The sequence below is a fragment of the Alligator mississippiensis genome, chromosome 13 (genome assembly GCF_030867095.1).
Source record: "Alligator mississippiensis isolate rAllMis1 chromosome 13, rAllMis1, whole genome shotgun sequence".
Classification (NCBI taxonomy): Eukaryota; Metazoa; Chordata; order Crocodylia; family Alligatoridae; genus Alligator; species Alligator mississippiensis.
In genome coordinates, this window is record NC_081836.1 from 24,621,180 (window position 1) to 24,641,445 (window position 20,266).

Below are 20,266 nucleotides of genomic sequence, written 5' to 3' on the forward strand. Positions count from 1 at the left end.
TTCTTGCCTGCATTGCATGCCAGCCTCTGACTTTTTTACTATTCCTTCCATCCAGGAACAGCACGCATACCAACTGCAGGTGTTTCCTCAGCCTGACAAAGGGTTTTTCAACCTGAAGGCTAGAATCCCAGACAGCTAAACTAAGTTCACCTGGAGCCTCACAACTCCACTGGAACCAGCAAGCCTCAAGCATGTCTAAGATGTGATGAGTCTGGGCTTTCCCCAGCCAGGACTGGGCATGCATGTGGTAGCTGGAGGTTACGGCGCCTCCTACCCGCCTTTCACCAGGGAGATCCTTGGTCCTGGCATTTCCTGGGGCTGCCGTGCTGCCGGCAGTTCCACCAGGCCTCCTGACCCTGGCAGGGTGCAGTTTTAGTGGTCATGCCCAGGACCTGGAGCTCCTTCCCCATAGCCCCTGCCCATACCTCCTAGTTTGTCCGGGTAGGAGAGCTCAGCAGAGACATGTTTTTCCCCTGCTGGCTGGTGATACAATGAGTGCCCTCTCCAGCTCTGAGAGCAGGGCACTAAATGGTTGTAAAACCCAAGGGTAAAAAAAAAAAAAAGTAAGTACAGACAGAGTGAGGAGGGTAGCACTCATTCCATCTGTACATGGAGCTTAGGGAACCCCAGGAACCGGAGGTTCACCTTCAGGAACACCAGCTGCTCCACCAAACCAGGATCCAAGCAGGTGCGGTGGAGTGTCACTACAACACCAGCAATGCTGAAAACCCTCTCACTTGAAACACTAGTCGGTAGACAGGACAGGTGTTCCCAGACAACCGTGGCCAGATCCAACCACGTCTGGTTCCAGGTTGCCCAGCAGGCCAAGGGGTCACACAGCAGCAGCTCCACATCCTTGGCAAGATAGGCAGCCACCAAGGCCTGAGCACTACCTGCCTGATGGTGAGGTCTGGTGCCTCTGGACCCCATGATGGAAGCCAGGCTCTTGGCCACATTGGCAGCGGCTTGGTGGAGGAGGAGACTGGATGGTGGATGTGGTGCTGGCACGGGACAGTGGATCCCCCTCTTCCACACCCCCTCACCTCCGCCCTGCTGCCTCCCTGACTCTCTCCCTGACATCCACTGATCCAGGGTTTTGCTGTCACATATGCTGACACTGCCCTTCACCCTCGGGTCACACATGGCAGCCAACACGTGGACCATACTGGACCATGAAGGATCAAGCCATTCCCTGATGCCCTCCTTCAGTTGCCTCACCAGTGCCTGCACGTCTTGTGACAGTGGCTTGCCCCAGCCAGGGACACTGATCCCCTGGAACTCCTCTATTTCATTCTAAAGTTCCCTCACTAGGGGGATCACCTGGCTAAGAAGGGTATCGCCAGCACTGAGGCTCTCAGTGGCCTCAAGGAAGGGATTGAGAACCACCAAGATCTGGGAGATGGTATCTCACTCAGCTCTGTTAAGGGGGCCGCTGATCCCAATCTCCCCAAGCAAGGCCATCTCATGGATGGTCTTCTGTTGCTCCACCAGCCTCTTGAGCATCAGGTATGTGAAATTCCACCAAGTCTCCACATCCTGCATGATTTTGTGCTGCGGGATATTCAGCTCTGCCTGTTTGTCCCACAACATCTTGCCCCCCTTGATACTCCAGTGGAAGTAGCCTGCCACCTTCCTGTATTTGGAAATGAGCTTGCTTGTGGTACTGGTGCCGTCACCAGCAGCCCTGTCCCCCACTCCAAGACATCCCCGACAATGAGGTGGAACTTGTTTGCCACACAGTGGATGCCAACAAAGTTGGCATCACGGACCGCCTCGACCATATTGGCCCCATTGTCGGTGACCATGAGCCTGCGGATGAGCTCGCCCTGCCCAACAAGCCACCCCTGCACCAAGCATTTCATGGCCCCCTTGATCTCAGTTTCCATGTGGGACTCATCCATCACCTCGGCTTGAAGGAGAGCCCACCAAAGGCCTGACCAGTGCTCTGTGAGGGAGAAGTATGCATGATCTCCACCCTGGCTGCTGCAGATGTCCGAGGTGAAGTATAAGGCTACCTGTGGACCTGCCTTGCGCAGCTCCTCCCACAAGTACTCCCTGCATGCCTCATACAGGGAGGGCACCACTGTCCTGCTGAAGGCGGTATGTGCAGACACTTGGTATGATGGTGCCATGAGCTGCCTGAACCCTGGCAGCTCAACTAAGAAGAAGGGCTGGCCATCCACAGCAAGCATCTCCCCAGTGGTCTGGGTGATCTTGCTCGCCTTTGCAACATGCCACACTTTCTGTCCACCTTTCCCCCACTGTTCCAGGGTGACCTGCCTCTGCTTTGGGGGGATGGGGGCTTTGGAGCAAGAGGGGGACTTCTTTTTGGGCACACTTCCACTGGTGCCAGGCTGAGGAGCAAGGGCAATGGGGTGGTGCCTGCGGAGATGCATCAGCATCCTCGTGGTGCTCATGTGTTTCATTCCCTTGCCCCAGCTAGTTTTGGCTCGGCAGTGCAGGCAGACAGCATATGTGGGATCATCTGCCAGATCAAAATGATCCCAGACCACACTACACCCTCGCTTCTGGGGTGCGGGTGCATGTGCGGATGCTGCCTTTTCCCCCTCCTCAGCAGGCAGAGGCACAGCAACAGAAGGAGCAGACTCGGCTGAGCCACTTGCCTCCACAACCTCTCTCAACCTCCTCTGAAGTGCCTTCTGTGGAAGGAGACCTGGCTCTAGGGGAAACTTGAGAGGTTTGGAGTGCAAACTCAGCTGATTTCCCTGCCTTCCCCAGAGTTTCCCTTGCTATGGCACTCAAATCCAGCTCCCGCTCTTTCTCTAGCACTGGAACGCTCAGCATGGGAAGTGAAATGGGGGTGGAAGAGACTGTGATGCTGCTTGTTGTCATGGGTGTGGGGGAGGAGGGGGATTATGGCTGGTGCTCTTGGAGGGGATGCAGACTCAGGCAGTGGCACTTCTCCCCTCTCCTTGCTGCCAGTAGAACTAGAAGCCTCCTGCCTGCTAGTTGTAGCAAAGAGGCTGCATCTCAGTTCGGGGGGAGGCGGTGGGAGTGGAGAAACTTACAGCTCTCCTTCTACCAGCTCTTCTGCCCCTCCTTGAAGGCTTGCCAGCTGCCTTCCCAGCACACTTCATAGTGTGTTTGGTGTGCTGGAAAATCTGTATGTTCTTCTGTAATGTAATCTGTATTTATGTAATATATGTAGATAATTGTGTGCATGTGTTTATGTAATGTATGTATATAATTATGTAATAAATAAAATATATAAATGTATGTATGTGTTCCTGAATAAATTCTATATTCTAATATACAATATACACTGTGCTTCCCTGCACAGTGAATGGAATGCACACTGTGAGAGAAAGCGCAGATTTCTTTTCTGGGGGAAAAGAATCAATATAGACTAACAAAAATAAAGCAAGGATTTTGGGGGAGGAATAAATTGAAAGGAATGAATAAATATAATAATAAAAGGGTATTAGGAAATCAAAAGGTATTGGATCCCACTTGCTAGTAACAGGCTAGCAAGCAGGAAGTGACAGCCTTTCTCTGACACTGCTGAAAGACACAGCTCAGTAACTGACCCCAAGGCACAGAGAAAGCTCAGTTCAAACACTGCTGCTTTTTATGTTGTTTTTCCATCCCTTCCCCAGAACACTGGGATTGGAAGGCACCTCAGGGAAGGATCAGTCACTGGCCAGCTACACAAGTCAATATCAGAGCAGTCCTTCCCCCTTGCTCACTTTAGTTTCTGTTTTCCTGGAAGCAAGCCCAGCTTCAAAACTCAAAACGTTTCAAAACTTTCAAAATGTTTCGAGCGTCCTTGTTTCGAGGCTGTTTTGAAGCTTTTCGCTTCATTTCAATTTCACTGTTTCAAACTCAAAATGAGTCAAAACAGCACTGAAACAAAACACCCAGTGAAATTTCACACAGCCCTCGTCTATTGTTTTTTCTTGTTTTGTGGGTGGCTTGTCTTTTATTGTAAACTGCCCTGAGCCTTTCTGGGTAGGTCAGGTTATAAATCTAAATCAGGGTTTCAAGCTCATTTGGCCCAGCAGGCCCAATGAGTGGCACAAGACTGGTCAACAGGCTAAATGAGTGACATGGACTTGATCAGACCCACAGCTGGCCCTGTGCACTGGATCCTGCACATCAGGCTGGTCTGGTGCAGACACCATGAGCACCCTGGACCAGTCCTCTGTTCTGAGTGCTACATGTGTACTTGAACTGGCCTCACAAGCCCCATACAAATGCACGCAAGATCTGGCCCCAGACACCATGTCCAGTATACAGGGCCAGTCCAGCATACACCACATGTAGCACGAGGGTCCGATGTGAGACCAATGGTAAAGGCTGTAACCAAATACAACAGTATATGGTTATAATTGGGATAATCCAGTTTTCAAGGTCACTGATGAAGTGAACCACGAATAGATAAAACAGCACATTTCTGGCAGAGATCAAGGGGGACAGAGTAGTAGTTTGCTATTATAACTAAAATTTCAATTTTCAAAAGTTCAAAGCTTCTTGCATATTAAACTTCTTACACGCTTGAAATATATACTTCTCCATAAAAACTGCTGTGTGTGGAGGAAATTCCTTTAAATTTTAGTATTCATGTAGGACTGGGAAAGAAAGGGATGGGTTTAGGACAGGTATGGGCAAAACAGCGAATCTGGCAGATGAAAAATAGAAGATGAAATAGCAGAAAATAGCAGATGAAATTCAATACTGATAAGTGCAAAGTAGTGCATATGGGGAAAAAATATCCTAAAATATAAATACACGATGATGCCTATATTAACTTTTACCACATAGGAAAGAGAACTTGGAGTCATTGTGGACAGTTTGCCAAAAGCATCAGTTTAGTCACAGTCAAAAGGCAAATAAAAATGTTAGGAATTATAAGGAAGGTAACTGCAAGCAAAAGAGAAAGTATCATTAAAAATCTTTATAAATCTGTGATGCATCTATGTCTTAAATATTATATGCAGCTTTAGCCTCCCCACCTCAAAAGAGATACAGAAGAACTAAAAAAGGCACAAAAAGGACAAGAACAATACTAGAAGTAGGGGACATAAAATGAAATTAATAGGTAGCAGGCTTAAAACTAACAAGAGGAAGTTGCTTTTTGGGGGTGGGGGTACATAATTAATTTGTAATTAAGTTGTGGAACTCTTTGCCACAAGACCTCATGGAAGCAAATGGCTTAACCCAGTTCAAAAGGGGACTGGACTGAACAAATTCATGGAAGAATGGTCTATCAGTAGGTATTGATCATGGAGGTGCAGTCTCAAAATCAAAATTTCCTCAAACTAATTACTAGAAGCTGCAGTGAGAGAGAACCAGGGAACAGAAATCCTAGACATAGCCCAGTTCAACTTTCCTCTCAGCATCCACTTTCTGCCACTGTGAAAGACAGGTCTATTTGTTATGCAGGCATGGTAGAACTAGGCTGACCAGGAAAATACAAGCCTCCCACAGTGGTTAGAGTAGTGATTCTCAAGCAGCATGCCTCAGGATGCCACACAATCTTAGGACTGTTCGGTATGCACATATGAGTCACAAGATAAACCCAGGGATTTCAACTAGGAATCCATAGTGTCAAAAACATTCTCATCTATTGCTGTCCTTCTGAGTTCTTTGCAACAAAAAACCTGCTCAATTTTTTACTACAGAAAAATACAGTAAAAACTAAGAGCTAGCAACTTCCAAGGGATGCCTTCATCCTAATGAGGTATGTGTCTCAAGTCTTCAGATGGGAGCATCAGGTCTAAAAAGGTTGAAAACCACTGACTGTATACTGACTGTATATTGGAACAAAGGATTTAAAAAAACAGGAAGGAAAGTGGAAGTCAAAAGTTAATAACTAGGATTCCAAGTGGGGACATCAAGCAAAGGACACTGGCTAGCACTCACTGTCCCTTGACCATATCTAAGACGACCACGGACACTGCCCAGTGAACTTCTGCTCAGACACATGTATGGATAAGTGAACAGAAAACAGCCTCAAAGTCACCTGGGTTCCCCCACAGCTATTGCCTGCTGCCTGATTTGATAGATGGACAGCTTGGTCAGGGCCAGAAGGCAGTTGATCAGAAGGTACCAGGGTTTTGTGGAGCTATGAACTGAGTATGACACTGCACTAGAAGACCTACGGTCTGATCCAGTAAATGGCATTTCTTATGTTCATATGTTCTTATATGCTGGCCTCTCAGAAGTAGGTCTTCATTAGGGTGTATCATACAGGCCTATAAGTGTGTTGACTATATGCATAAGTAATTTTTCATTATTTATAAGCATTTTACCTGGACAGTATATTATAAAAAAAATGTTTAGAACAAGCACTAAACCACATGTCAACATACCATAAAAGGCTTCAAATATCAAAAACACCTGATGTGAAGTTTTAATGTCCCCCTCACCCACAAATGGATAACCTTTTTCTTCAGGACTCCATAATATGGAGCAACCAAACACACTTTATTCAAAGTTTAAAGAATTTTACTTTTCTAATGACAGTCTAAAACCTATCTGGAGTAATTGGGTAATGAAAGAAAAGCACTATTAAATATACTTGGCAATAACACTATTATTCCTTTAAAAAACACTCACTTCATACAAGAGATTTATGATGCTTGATAATTACTTTGGTTTCAGTGCAAAGTTATTTCCCTTCACAAATAAATATTTAGACAACAAATCTTCATAAAACAATGTTACAGCAAGAACAGACAGACAACCCCTGAAGAAACCTAGATGAGAACAAAAATTAGATTCTTCTCCTTTCTTTCCTCCTCCTTCTTTCTGCTAGTACACTTCAGAACTACACATGAAGCCAAAAATTTGAATTGCCCATTCTATATTTTTCCTACTTATAATTGTATTTCTTCTTGTTAATATGCTTTTGCAGAATTTAACTAATTAAATATAATTCATCTACCACCAGGGAGTCAAACTCATTCAGCCCTGTGAGCACATGAGGGTTTCTGGGCTGGTCTGTGGGCCAGATTGGGCCATCCTGGGACACAGCACCAGCCTAGCAGGGGGCTGCCAGCCCCCCAGTGCTGTGTGCAGCATGCAATGGCCCTGCTCCAGGGCTTGTGCTGCAGGTGGCTCACTGGCACAGGCTCCCAGGCACAAGCACTGTGGGTGCTGCCTGCAGCACACGGTGCTGGCAACAGGGAACATGCTGCACCTGGCAGCCTGCCAGACAGGCCCTGCACACTGGCTCCAGGGCTGGTCCAGATCAGAAAGGATAAGATATTTGAAAGTAGTCAATACAAATATAGGCCTGAATGATAGGACCTAACGAAGCCCTACTTCTGAGAGACCGGAGTACAAGAACATAAGTGCCATTCACTGCGTCAAACCATAGGTCCAGCTCGCCCAGTATCCTATCAGTCTAGCTCGTGTACCAAACTGGCTCCACGTACCACAAAGGGCATATGAGGTTGATTCAAGGCCCTTGGGCCTGGTTATATCGCTCTATCACCCAGATCCAGCCCTGTGGGCCATAAGTTTGACACCCCTGAACTACCACATACATGCATGCCATTCTTGTTCTTAAAGTCTTGCTGAATGCTTTTCATCTTGAAATACAGCAGAGAAGTAGTCAGCACAAAGTAGTGGGGGCCAACCTTTTTGGCAGGTATGCCCCAAATTAAGTCGCACTCCTTCCCCAAGCGATCCTCACCCCCTCAAGGATACAGTAGTTTGTTTCTCAAGGGAACAGGGATGGAGGAAGGAGCCTCAAGCTTCTGGCTACCCTCAAGAAGAGTATAGCAAAGGCAGGACTCTGCTGGAAGAGGAGCTGTCAACACCAAGAGCCAGGTTAACCCTCCCCTAGCCCCACAACTGCTGCAGTTTTACAGGGCTAACAAGGATCAAAAGCCCTGAATTACATGGCAGCTGAGGGCCCAGTGTTAGGCTAACATAGCTCTTAGCAGTCACATCTGACACCTCTTCTCACATCTGTGGAGACCGAAGCCTCCCTCCTCCCCTCCAATTTAGTGCCTCCCTTTATTGAGTACCTGGGGATCACCTGCCACACAGAAGCTGCTTGTGCCACCTGTTATCCATGCCACAGATTGACTATCCCTGGTAAACAACCGTAAATAAAATAAAAGTCAAGGGCGCCAGTCATCCACAAAAATAAGCAACATTTGCTCAGCTTAATTAGTATTTATGCACTGGTCACTAATTAACAACTATCTTATACAATTACTCATTATTCTATTGCCAGGTAACATGGCCATATAGGTTAGCTTTTTGTTATAATTAAACAATTCAATAGAAATGTAATATTTTCTTAATAAAATGCTGCCTGAACCTTAGATTACGATCTGAAAATAAGAAATCTTAAGTTACAAGAATTCTTTTCTTTTAATACAAGAGCATTCAACAGAAATTACTGACGTTTATAATGATCATTGTCAAATAGGTGACATTTATTCAATATTATAGAATACATTTAATTTTAAAACAGAAGCCTAAGCAACCTTTGTTTTGTTGGTCTACATTTGTTCTTAGTAAATACCTGCCACAAACAAGTAGAAAAGGTAAAAATCTCACCTTATTTCCAGCTATGTTCCCCTCCTGTCTTATAGGAAAGGAAATGTTTACATGCATAAGCAGAATCACAGTCTCTGTAGAAACAGGTTAGTGACAGAGAGAAAATTCAGTATGCATCTGAACCTCCCATAATCTTAGCAGGTGTAAGAGTGCATTTTTTCTCCCGTAACTGTTCCCCACCCCAACCTCTCTACAGTGTAGGTAATAAAATTAAACAAATTCTACTATTCATTCATACCCCGCTCTCACTTAAGATTTCCTTGTCTTAAGGAACATCAATACTCCTGTACAGCAGGAGTAGAGAGCTGGGAAAAAAAAAAAACAACAGAGCACTGTGGTTTGTACCAAGACAAGTTGCTATTGGCAGAAAAAAAGAATACATTAAAAAAAAAGAATACAGAGGGCACAGCAGCCCCTCTGGCTCTCCAGGGATCTAGCAGACATCCTGGGGCTAAAAAGAAAGGCCTACAAAGGATGGAGGATGGGATTCACCTCCAAGGAGGAATATTCAGCACTGGTCCAGTCCTGCAGGGAACAAACAAGGAAAGCCAAGGCTGCAACTGAACTCCAACTAGCTTTGAGCATCAAGGACAATAAAAAGTCCTTTTTCAGATATGTGGGGAGCCTGAGGAAAAGCAAGAGGCACACTGGACCCCTGCTGAACCAGATGGGACAAGTGACACCCAGGAAAAAGCCAACCTATTAAATGGGTACTTTGCGTTGGTCTTTCATCAGTCCCATGGGACGCCCATGCCCACTACGGGACAGGGAGGTCCGGGTGAGGGAGATCCCTTGCCCTCCGTCAACGTTGACCTCGTAAGGGAACACCTTGAGAGGCTGGATATCTTCAATTCAGCTGTCCCTGACAATCTACACCCCAGGGTACTCAAGGAGCTGGCGAGCATCATAGCCCAGCCTCTGGCACGGATCTCTGAGCGCTCCTGGCATTCTGGTGTACTGCCCAAAGACTGGAAGAAGGCCAATGTGGTGCCTATCTTCAAGAAAGGGAGGAAAGTGGATCCGGCAAACTATAGGCCCATCAGCATGACTTCTACCCTGGGGAAGATCTTAGAAAGTTTATTAAAGAGGCCATCCTTAATGGACTGGATGATGCCAACATCCTGAGGGATAGCCAGCATGGGTTTGTCACATGTAGGTCTTGCTTGACCAATCAAATTTCCTTTTATGACCAGGTGACCTATCACCTGGACAAGGGAGAAGAAATCGATGTCTTATATCTTGACTTCAAAAAAGCCTTTGATCTGGTATCCCATGATCACCTCTTGGCAAAAATGGCCAACTGTGGCCTTGGGTCCACCATGATCTGCTGGCTGGGAAATTGGCTCCATGGTCGGACCCAGAGGGTGGTAATTGACGGAAGTCAATCATCATGGTGCCCTGTGACCAGTGGGGTCCCCCAAGGCTCTGTCCTTGGACCCATATTGTTCAACATCTTCATCAATGATATGGACATTGGAGTCAGAAGCGGACTGGCCAAGTTCGCCGATGACACCAAACTTCGGGGCAAAGCATCCACACCTGAACACAGGAGGGTGATCCAGGCTGACTTGTCCGTCCATTTGCTGAGCTTGTCCAAGAACCTAACGGTGTTTAACACTGAAAAAAGCAAGGTTCTCCACCTTGGGAGGAAAAACCTGCAGCATCCTTATAGGCTCGGCAGTGCTATGTTGGCTAGCACTATGGAAGAAAGAGACTTGGGGGTCATCATTGACCATAAGATGAACATGAGCCTGCAGTGCAATGCTGCGGCTAGTAAAGCGACCAAAACGCTGGCTTGCATCCATAGATGCTTCTCAAGCAAATCCCAGGACATCATTCTCCCCTTGTACTCAGCCTTGGTGAGGCCGCAGCTGGAGTACTACATCCAGTTTTGGGCCCCACAATTCAAAAAGGAGGTGGAGAAGCTTGAGAGAGTCCAGAGAAGAGCCACGCGCATGATCAGAGGTCAGGAAAACAGACCTTACAACAACAGGCTGAGAGCTATGGAGCTCTTTAGCCCAGAAAAACGCAGGCTCAGGGGTGATCTGATGGCCACCTATAAGTTTATCAGGGGTGACCACCAGTATCTGGGGGAACGTTTGTTCACCAGAGTCCCCCAACGGATGACGAGGTCGAACGGTTATAAACTACTGCAAGAACGTTTCAGGCTGGACATAAGGAAGAATTTCTTTACTGTCCAAGCCCCCAAGGTCTGGAATAGCCTGCCATCGGAGGTGGTTCAAGCACCTACATTGAGAACCTTCAAGAGTAAGTTGGATGCTTATCTTGCTGGGATCTTATGACCCCAGCAGACTTCCTGCCCTTCAGGCAGGGGGCTGGACTCGATGATCTTCCGAGGTCCCTTCCAGCCCTAATGTCTATGAAATGTATTTTCAAGCCCTGCAGCCATATAAAAGGGTAGGCTATTTATGGAGAATCAATAGCATCACCGAATTATGAAAAATGTATTTTAATATCAGATTAATCTGATTTACCACAGGAAAATTCTACTTAAATCTGAAAGAAAACAGGTACATTTAAACATTATGGAAGATTCTTAACAAAAAATAGAAAGCAGTAAGAAAGAATATTCTAAACTGCTGGTCTTTGGCCTCTCAAACAGAAATTACTAGCAGTTGTCAAATCTGAATAGGTAGGCATTCAGCTCCATTCATGCTCCAATGCTACAAAAATGGATCTGCCTTCTGGAAGCATGTATTATTACATTTTGCCAACTAGATAAGCGAGCAATACAAGATCCAGTTATAATTTCCTCAATTAAGTATTGTATATATAACCACACTGAAAATCGTTTCTGTATCTTCAAAGCCTTTAAATAATACAGTTATTTAGAAATGTCTTAATAAGGTATAGCAATTTGTTGCTAAGTGCTGTGATCACAGGTTTCCCCCAAAGCTTTAGAAGAAAACCAGGACAGTAAGACTAATATTACATGGCTTTCAGTAGCATCTAGATCAGTGATTCTCAAATCAGGTTGTCACGGCACCAGGGGGTCCCTCGAAATCCTTTCAAGGGTAACAATGCAATGTTAGCACTGTTAGTTGTGCAAACATGATTCACATGGTAAACCCAGAGATTTCAAATAGGAATCCATACTGTTATAAAAACGTTCAGACCTGTTGTGGTCTTTGAGTTCTTTACAAGAGAAGAACTGCTCTATTATTTTTCTTTAGTCAGAACATGAGTGAAAATTAAGAGTTGGCATTTTCAGAGGGGTGCCTTGAGTCTAAAAAAGTTGAGACCCGCTACTTTAGATGCACTGAAATCAGAACTCTATTGTGCAGCAATTTGTGTTAATTCTATGAACCCATCGTAAAAGACAGACTTTGCCCCAAATTGTTTACATCCTTCTAGAATAAAGACTTGGGTCCTGTCAGCCTTTTTTTCCTGGAATAGTCTTTGGATGGTCTGAAACTAAAATACTATGACATCATGAAAAACAAGGAAAAAAAAAGCAACAGGAGAAAAAGACCAGACAAAAAACAAAATAAGTATCCGAGCAGAACCTTCACGAAGAAGAGATCACACAAAGGCTCCACAAACCTACTGCAAACATTCTACCATGGTCTCAGGTATTTAAATGGCCCCACTAACATGCTACCCAAGTACCTCACATTCTTCTGTGTATTTACAATGTCATAACTAAGGGGGCGTGGTGCAAAAAGCCCACTGCAGCAGCAACTGCCACACATGTCTCACAGCTGCCTAGCTACATCTCTGTGTATTTACCGTCTAACAAATGTTGGAAGTCAGGACACTGAAAAACAGACAAGGTTAGTTGTCCAAAGGCAGTAAAGTTTGTGGTTGAACCAGAAAATAAAATCCATGCTTTCTGACTCTTAAGCTAGAAACCTAACCATTAGGAATTCTGCCTCTTAGCTTATTTCACAGGGAGGGGGCTCAGATACAGTGATGATAAGAAGTACAACAAAATCTTTAAAAGACTGAAAGAGGGGGGAATTGTTAAGGCATCAATAAATTTATTTACCTGTTGGTTTAACTGACGCCCATTTAAACTCAAATGTCTCTCAAACACTTTGGGAGAAGAAATCTCTCAATTAAAAGCCACACCCCTACTTCTTCAATAAAAGACCAAGAAAGCTCCCACTCCCCCTATTACCTAAGAAGACTTAGCAAAAAATAAGGAAGGAAAGATTAAGTTCCTTGGAATTTCTAAATTAAAAAACCTAGGGAAAAATAACTATTTACAATGGGGTCATTGGTTCTTCTAAAAATCCAATGAGTAGGTAGTATGATAATTGAGAAACCTTGCCACTATGCATTATCTTTTACAGAACAGAGGGTCCAATAAGTATGCAGTATAAAAGAAGCAAAAAAATCAGATGTCAGTGTGGCAGGAGGCTTGGTGCTCCTGGCACCTTAAGAGTTGGCAGGCTAGGGCTGAAGCAGCCTGCAGGTGTGGCCAGGGCTAACTTCTGGAGTCACCTGACCCTGGAGGAAGATAAGCCCAGACCTTGAAAGGAGTCAGAAGTAACATCCTGGAGGTTGCTGAAGGAACACTGCCAGAGTAGGATGGCTGCAGCTCCTGAGTGCCGGCACAGAGTACAGCCTGTAGAAGTTTAGAGGTCTGGGGAAGAACTGAGAGGAGAGGGTGGTTTCTAGGACCCAGGGAGGGATCCAGAGCCTAGATTGAGGAACTAAGAGTGTAGGACTAGAGAGGGTCCAGGAGTCTATTGAGCAACTGAGAGTGTGGGATCAGAGAGGATTCCAGAAGCCCAGATGAGGGGCTACGTAGAAGGTAACATCAGTGAGTGAGGCACAGGGCATGGTGTAGGAATGGACTGGAGCTATGCAATTAGCCCATGAGGCAGTGGCCACAGATACCTGGTGGTCATTTGAGAGAGCAATTGGGGAAGCCCTGGGGCAGCCTCCCTGATATAAAAGTAAAAGACATCAAGGCATGGTGGGCCATAGACAGTGAGGGCTGAAAGGGCTCCAGGTACTTCACAGCTCCCCCTGGAGAGGCTCCCTGTCACAGTCACCATTACAGAAACCTAAAGCTAAACTGAAGGTTAGGGAAAGACTGGAAAGTAAAAACTTCAAACTCCCCTTTTTGGCTGCTGTCAACTCACTCTTACAAGAATCAAATCATGAGTTAAAGAAAATCTTCCTACCACTTCAACAACTCACAAACACAAAACTGGATCTTGTCCACTGGTCCTGGTCACATGACAAGGGAAGGGAAACAAGCAGCCACTGAAAGAGACATAAGATTTCAATTCCTATTATAGAAGTCCCTCAAAGCTCCCAATTTAAAATATTAAAAAAACCAACTTTTTGAAATAAGATTCTGATCTTTTTTATCAAGCACTGTTGCTTGACTAAGCCAGTACTACTGCTGTTTCTTTATTACGTTCCCCTCATATTTTATACCAAAACCAGTTGCTCTGAGCATGTAACAGAAATAATCAGGAGACAAGAACAAGTAGCTGGCTGTGTTGCAGACCAGTTCTCGGCACTAGTTATAAGAGAAAGGATTACATCAGTTGCATATCAACTGATGGTTTTGTAGGGTAGAAAAAACCCCCACACATCTATAAATATAAACACACACTTATTTTTATTTTTTATGTAAGTCTAGATAAAGTTGTAAGACAGTTACTGACCTACAATAAAAGAAAGGAGGGAAAAATACTTTAAAATAAATGCCATATTTTCCTCGTTAAAGTAATTGTTCCATTATCAGGGAATGGGCCAAGCCAGGACAAAATGGCTCAAAAGAAAATGTTGCTCATCATCTAAGAAGTCATCCAGTTCTCAGTTCTTGTTATAATATCATTTGAAACCTACTCAATAATTTCAAAACTTACTCAATTACAAAACTAAGTTAAAATGGTTTGTAGTTTTACACCTGCCAGAGTCCCTTCCCAAATTTTATATTTAAAAAAAAAATAAAAAAATCACATCTTTATAGCCTCTATTTCTTTTCCCACTTCCTGTTCCTAACTGTCTATGCATTAAATACTGTCAAAAGCACATAGTAAAACATTTAAAAATAAATTTTCATTTCTAATTTTTCACCCATAGTACTTTTAGGTAAAAATATCCAGACAGAGGTGCAATATTTAAAATTGACAATGTCCCTTCAGAAGAAATTATCATCTATTCTCTGAGTATGTATATGTATAATAGGCATGTTCCATTTCCTATGCCAATAGTCCCTCTCTTTTATACTGAAAGTAGTTCAGCTTGAGCACTTCCCCAAAATTCAAGCCCAGCAAGGTAGTCTTTCAAGCTGAAAAATCTGATGCCATTCAGGGCTTTTTAGATTGCTACCAGTACTGTAAACTACCTATTGAACCCAAAGGCAGTCAGTGCAGACCATGAACCACTGGCTGAAATTGCACATAGAAGTATGTTGCTCAACAGGTTCCCAGGTTCTGCATTAGCTCTCACTTCATGTTGCCCCAAGTATGTCATATTACAGTAAGCCAGTCAGGAAGAAAGACAAGCATGGATTATAAGTGTCAAGGTCCATTTTGAAAAGAAAAAAATTATATAGTCTAAAAGTAGACAAGAATGGAAAAAGGCCAATATGGCTGGCTATCACTGAAAAATGGTCACCCAAAAGGTATCTGCACAGCCTCTGCCAATGCAAACATACGCTAGGCAGAGCAGATGCGTGTCCTTAATTGGTAGGATAGATTACTTTTACCATATCTCACAGCTGCTTTCATACAGAGACATTAAAGCCTACAGAGACTATTATCATCTCAACCCAGCTCTTCCATCTTACTTAAGTTGGGCTTCAATCAATCAGTTCTCTCTGGCCTAGGAGATGAAATAATAGACATAATACAGCTGAATGTAAGACATTCATCTTCAATCTGAATCACAGGTGAAAAATCTACAGCTAGATATCATCAGTATACTAAAAACACTATAACTCATGCTTCCTTGCTGAACTTCCTAGTGGCTTGGTGTAGGCCATTTGAGGAATGCAAAATGGAACCTTGGAGGCCACAGGAGAACACCCTCAGGGTGAAACAATACTTTCTCTACACTCCACTCCCTGAGCTCTTGGATAAGTAAACACAACCAATTTTCACAATCCGCCACAGGAATGTTAATGCCCCTTTGTGTTCAATGATAGTGAAGGGAGCAATAGGTCTAACACCACCAAAACAATCTTCATCTGGTGCTAGAAGTGCATGCACAACACATCGAAGCCAGCCTTTGTACCACACTGGCTCTCTACCCAAACTGGCAAGAGTCAGGGAAATCTTAAGTATAAGAAATTGAGAGTGCCATCTACCCACAACTTTTTCAATTATTTTTTAGTGTTAAGAGGCTATTCAACTTAGGTAGTAATGGACAAGATTTTCAATGCTGCGGGAAAGAAGGTTGTTATCAGGTTGTTTTTTTAAGTATATTTAATGTCCGTGCCCCTTTAGATTAAATGTAATGTATCCTCAGGTGTCAATTATATCAGGAATTTCCACAAACATTAAAGTAGTAAAATGGAAAACTGCAGTCCAAAGGCAGCAAAATGACTCCAGAGCTTCCAACCCCTCCATTACCACCAATTTCTCTTTCCATCCATGTTTGCCATATTATCACCTCTGTATTGCAAACGTAAGGACATAGAATTCAGTGTTCTCATCAAAAGGATAGGCTGTGGTTTTGCCATAACAGTTGTTTGCAATATATGATTTGACTATGCTCACTTGCTCCTAATGTATTATACCAATTCACTGTCACTTACCCGATTTGCCATCTCACTGTTTTGCACTACTCTCTCCACTCTCCTATTTTCCTAGCTCACTGGCCTTTCTACGGTTTTTTTCATCCCTGCTAGCGCCAATAGATTTCCCTCTCTCCTTTCCCATCATAAACCTCTACTACAATTTCCATAAGTTCTGCCCCTCCATTATGTCCTTCATAGCCTTCTTTAATGAAATAGCAGTACTTTCGGTCAAAAAGCACTCCCTTTTGCCTGCAGTTCAATTCAGACTGCAAGGTCTGTGGGGTAAAAACACATCTGTGCTACACATGTATATGGCACTACAGAAATCAAACACACTTGTGACATATGCACTCAAAGGGGTATACTTTTATATGTCAAAAGATATGTTCAAAGACAGGCACAATTAGATCCACAATATGGCTATTATTTATGTATTCTTTTAAGGACTGATTTTTTTTATACAAGAGATCAAGGTTTTCCATTTAAAATGAACATCATGAAACAAAATGAATTTTAGATACCTGCAAAGGTAGTGAAAGGTAGTGAAAAGATCCATTCTTCCCTCTGTATTTGCTGTATATACCTGAAATCTTTTTCCAGTACTCTTTCCTGCCATGGCAGGGCGTCGAACTTGATGATCTGCTCAGGTCCTTTCCAACCCTACAAACTATGAAACTATGAAATGATGTGGTTCACTGGGGTAGCATATGCTATCAAGTAACTTCTTCTAATTCAAGTTCTAACTATGATGATTTGCTATCACCCTGTCAAATATGCAGGGTTCAATTTCTTCTGTGAATCCAGTCCTTATTTTTCCCAAATGCTTTTTCAGCTAGGTAAATATAACAACACTGCAATACTGTTATAGGCTTTAAAACCCAACTTTTCCAGTGCTCAAACTGTTTAACACACATTTTGCAAAACATATAAGCTTCATGCACGTGAAGTCAACTGGCAGGTTATCTAATGAATGATACACTGAATTAACACATTTAATATTCCACTTTCTACTGCTTGAGATGCCAACAAGGAAGTTTTAAGTAATTTTGACGTTGACAAAAATATGAAGTATTCCAGACATTCTTTCATATCTATCATACCAGCTTAGTGTCATAGTTGTACATCCCCTATGGTAAGTTTCTGAATACTAACTTGTATTGTACATATAACATTGCTTCTTATTTTGCAAGTGTGGTCAAAACACACATCAGTGACAAGTGAAACAAGTATTATACTTCTTGCATTAAAAAAAAAAAAAAAAATCAGTACAAAATAAACACACATACCTTTCAACTGGTCGGCTACCACACTCTGGCCAACTCGTTCAATCACCTTTCCATCCTCCATCTCATAACGGTCATCCAAATATTTTGCAGTAGCTTCTGAAATATGGACTTTTCCAGCAACCCCCAGCTGCTCCATTAAGTTGGCCAAGTTGACATCATTGGACCACACATCAAACTTAAACCTCCTCATCCCCAAAATACCACACAGAACTGTCCCAGTGTGAACACCAACTCTCATGTTCACCATTTCTTTTTTCTCTTGGCAAAACTGTTCAATGGCTTTAATCATACCCAAACCCATCTCAATGCAGCAATAGGCATGATCTGCTCGGGGCTCTGGACACCCAGCTACACAGTAGTAACAGTCTCCCAAAGTACTTATCTTCTCACATTTTGTATCCTCACACAAACGGTCAAAGCGGCCAAACAGGTCGTTCAAAAGCCCCACCAGAGCATGGGCAGATTTGTTTGCACTCATTTTAGTGAAGCCAACAATATCTGCAAACAAAATACTCACTTGCTCTATCTGCTGCATTTTAAAAGGACGGAAAATAATGGGAGTTTTCTGTATGGAAGGTTTTTTCTTTCTGCTTTTGGGACTTGAGGTGGAATGACGTTTAACGGAGTTCTCACTTTCGTCATCCCCCTGTTTCATTAAGTCATCAGCTATTATCCTTGGCATTACAGAATGAATCATCCTCTCTTTCAGGGCTTTCTCTACTTCCAAGTCTTTTCCATGCATGATTGACTGCCCCACTTTCAGGAATGTGCTCCTTGATCTGACTTCAGACATGATAAATAAATGAATGCCAATAGCATGGATGCAAATGTGAAGCAAGGTTTTACTCATCAACTGCTCCCAATAAGCTGCATTGGCTTCAATGGGCGTAAAATTATATTCAACACGGAAGTGATAACCAAAGGTTTCAAAAAGAACTGAGTACAACAACCCAAGGAACAAGCTTAAATACAAAGGTAAGTGCATCACTGTGTAGAGCAACAAGAGCACTTCAATACACATAGAAAAACTGCCTACTTGAGAAAGAGAAGCATCTGCCGCTCTTACTAGAGAAGTATGATTGGACACCTCATCTCTCCCTGAGAGAGTTGTCAGCGCTTGAAACTGAGGAGCCAGAGTCAAAGTAAAAACCAAGAGAGTGAGGATCAGTGAGGTCCAAACATAATGGCGGGCATAAGTCTGAGTGAAGGTGAACATAAAAAATGCTATGCAGACCAAAAGGAAACCCAGAGCTGGCACTGTGAAGACCATTAATTTCTCTTGCATGTGGATGCTGAAGTAGATACCCCAGACCAGGCAGGCCACCCCAATGTAGAAGAGGGCATAGCGAAACCGGCGCTGTGTCTGGGGGAAGCACCTCTCCATACAAGCCTCCTCCAGGTTGTTGGAGTCGAACTTGGGGTTCCACCACTTGGACGAGGCCCTCTCAAAGAGCTGAGGCACCTTCTTCTGCCTGCGGAGGCCAGAGCCACGGCTTGCCCCACCTCCAGCTGCCCGGCGGGGGCCTGCCGACTCCCCGGAGCTGCTGCAGCTGGAGGAGATGCTGTACTTGCAGTGCTTGGCAGAGATGCAGCCCTGGTGCTGCTTCGGGTTGATTCTGACCGTCACGCTGTTGCTGTCTCCGCTGGAGTCGCAGCTCACCTCGGTGCTGTGGTGATGCAGCAGCTGCTGGTGCGGCGGGGAAGCCATGTTGTCAGCTCCTCCCGAAACGCTGGGGGGGGGCTAGGAGGTGTTGTCTCTCCAAAGCGCACTCGGGATCGAGATCGGGATCCCTCAACTTCCTGCGGCGCGGCGGCTCCTCGGGGCCTGGCGTCTCGCCTCCGCGCCAGGCCGCGCCCCCGGGCTCAGCGGCTCGTGCCTCACGCGGGGCAGGACAGACGCAAGCCCGGGCCCCGAGCAGTCCCGCGTCCTCCTGTCCGAGGCTCCATGGGCCGCGCCCGGCCGGCCGCTCACCATCCGCTGCCGGCCCAGGCTCGGGGGGGCGGGACGGGCCTTTCCCGCATGGTCCCGCGGCGCGGGCGGCCGACGGCAGCTGCTCGCGTCTCCCTGCCCGGCCCGGCCCGGCCCGGCCCGGCGCGGCGGTCCTCCCCCAAGCGGGGCCGGCGGTTGCGCCCCGCTCGCTCCCAGCCGGCGCGGCCTTGGGCCCGGAGCCTCCCGCCGCTTGGCCGCGCCGCAGCAGGGAGGGGCCGCGGGGCCGGGAGGGGAGCGGGCAGAGCCCCCGCGCCCCGGCTCAGGCGCCCGCGCTGCTCCCCGGCCCCGCCGCGATCGTCGCCCCCGCTCCGGCCTCCGCGCCCGGCGCCGCGGCCCAGCCCGTCCCCGCGGAGGCGCCGCGCGGTAGGGAAGGAGGCAGCTCCCGCCGGCCCGAGCTCCTCGGGGAGGTGCCACCCGCTCCGCTGCCGCCGCCGCCGGGCAGGGGCAGGGGCAAGGGCAGGACAGGGGCGCGCGGCACCGCCGCTGTCAGCGGAGCAGCTCCCGGCCCGGCCGCTCCCGCCTCCCCGCTCCGAGGGGCGGTGCTCCCGGGCAAGCGCCGCAGACTGGGGAGGGGGAGGCACCGCCCCTCACTGCCCCGTTGCGGGGAGCCGGGCTCCCGGCCTAAGGGGGAGCGAGGCGCAACGGCACGGGCACGGGCCGGCGAGCGAGGAGCGGCGCAGGGGCCACTCGTGTGCCCCGCATCGGCCTCGCTGGCGGGGGGAG

General features: G+C 45.8%; 1 protein-coding gene across 3 annotated transcripts in view; it reads right to left on the minus strand.

Moving 5' to 3' along the window:
• The window catches only part of ADCY9 (adenylate cyclase 9), a 203,844-nt gene extending 184,139 nt beyond the window's left edge, over window positions 1-19,705 (minus strand). For all 3 annotated transcript variants that reach the window (XM_006266871.4, XM_014597457.3, XM_059716442.1), the window contains exon 1: window positions 17,554-19,705. In XM_006266871.4, coding sequence (XP_006266933.1) covers window positions 17,554-19,261 — 1,708 coding nt within the window. In that variant the 5' untranslated portion in view covers window positions 19,262-19,705. The remainder of the gene's footprint in view (window positions 1-17,553) is intronic.
• Between the last annotated feature and the right edge of the window lie 561 nt (window positions 19,706-20,266).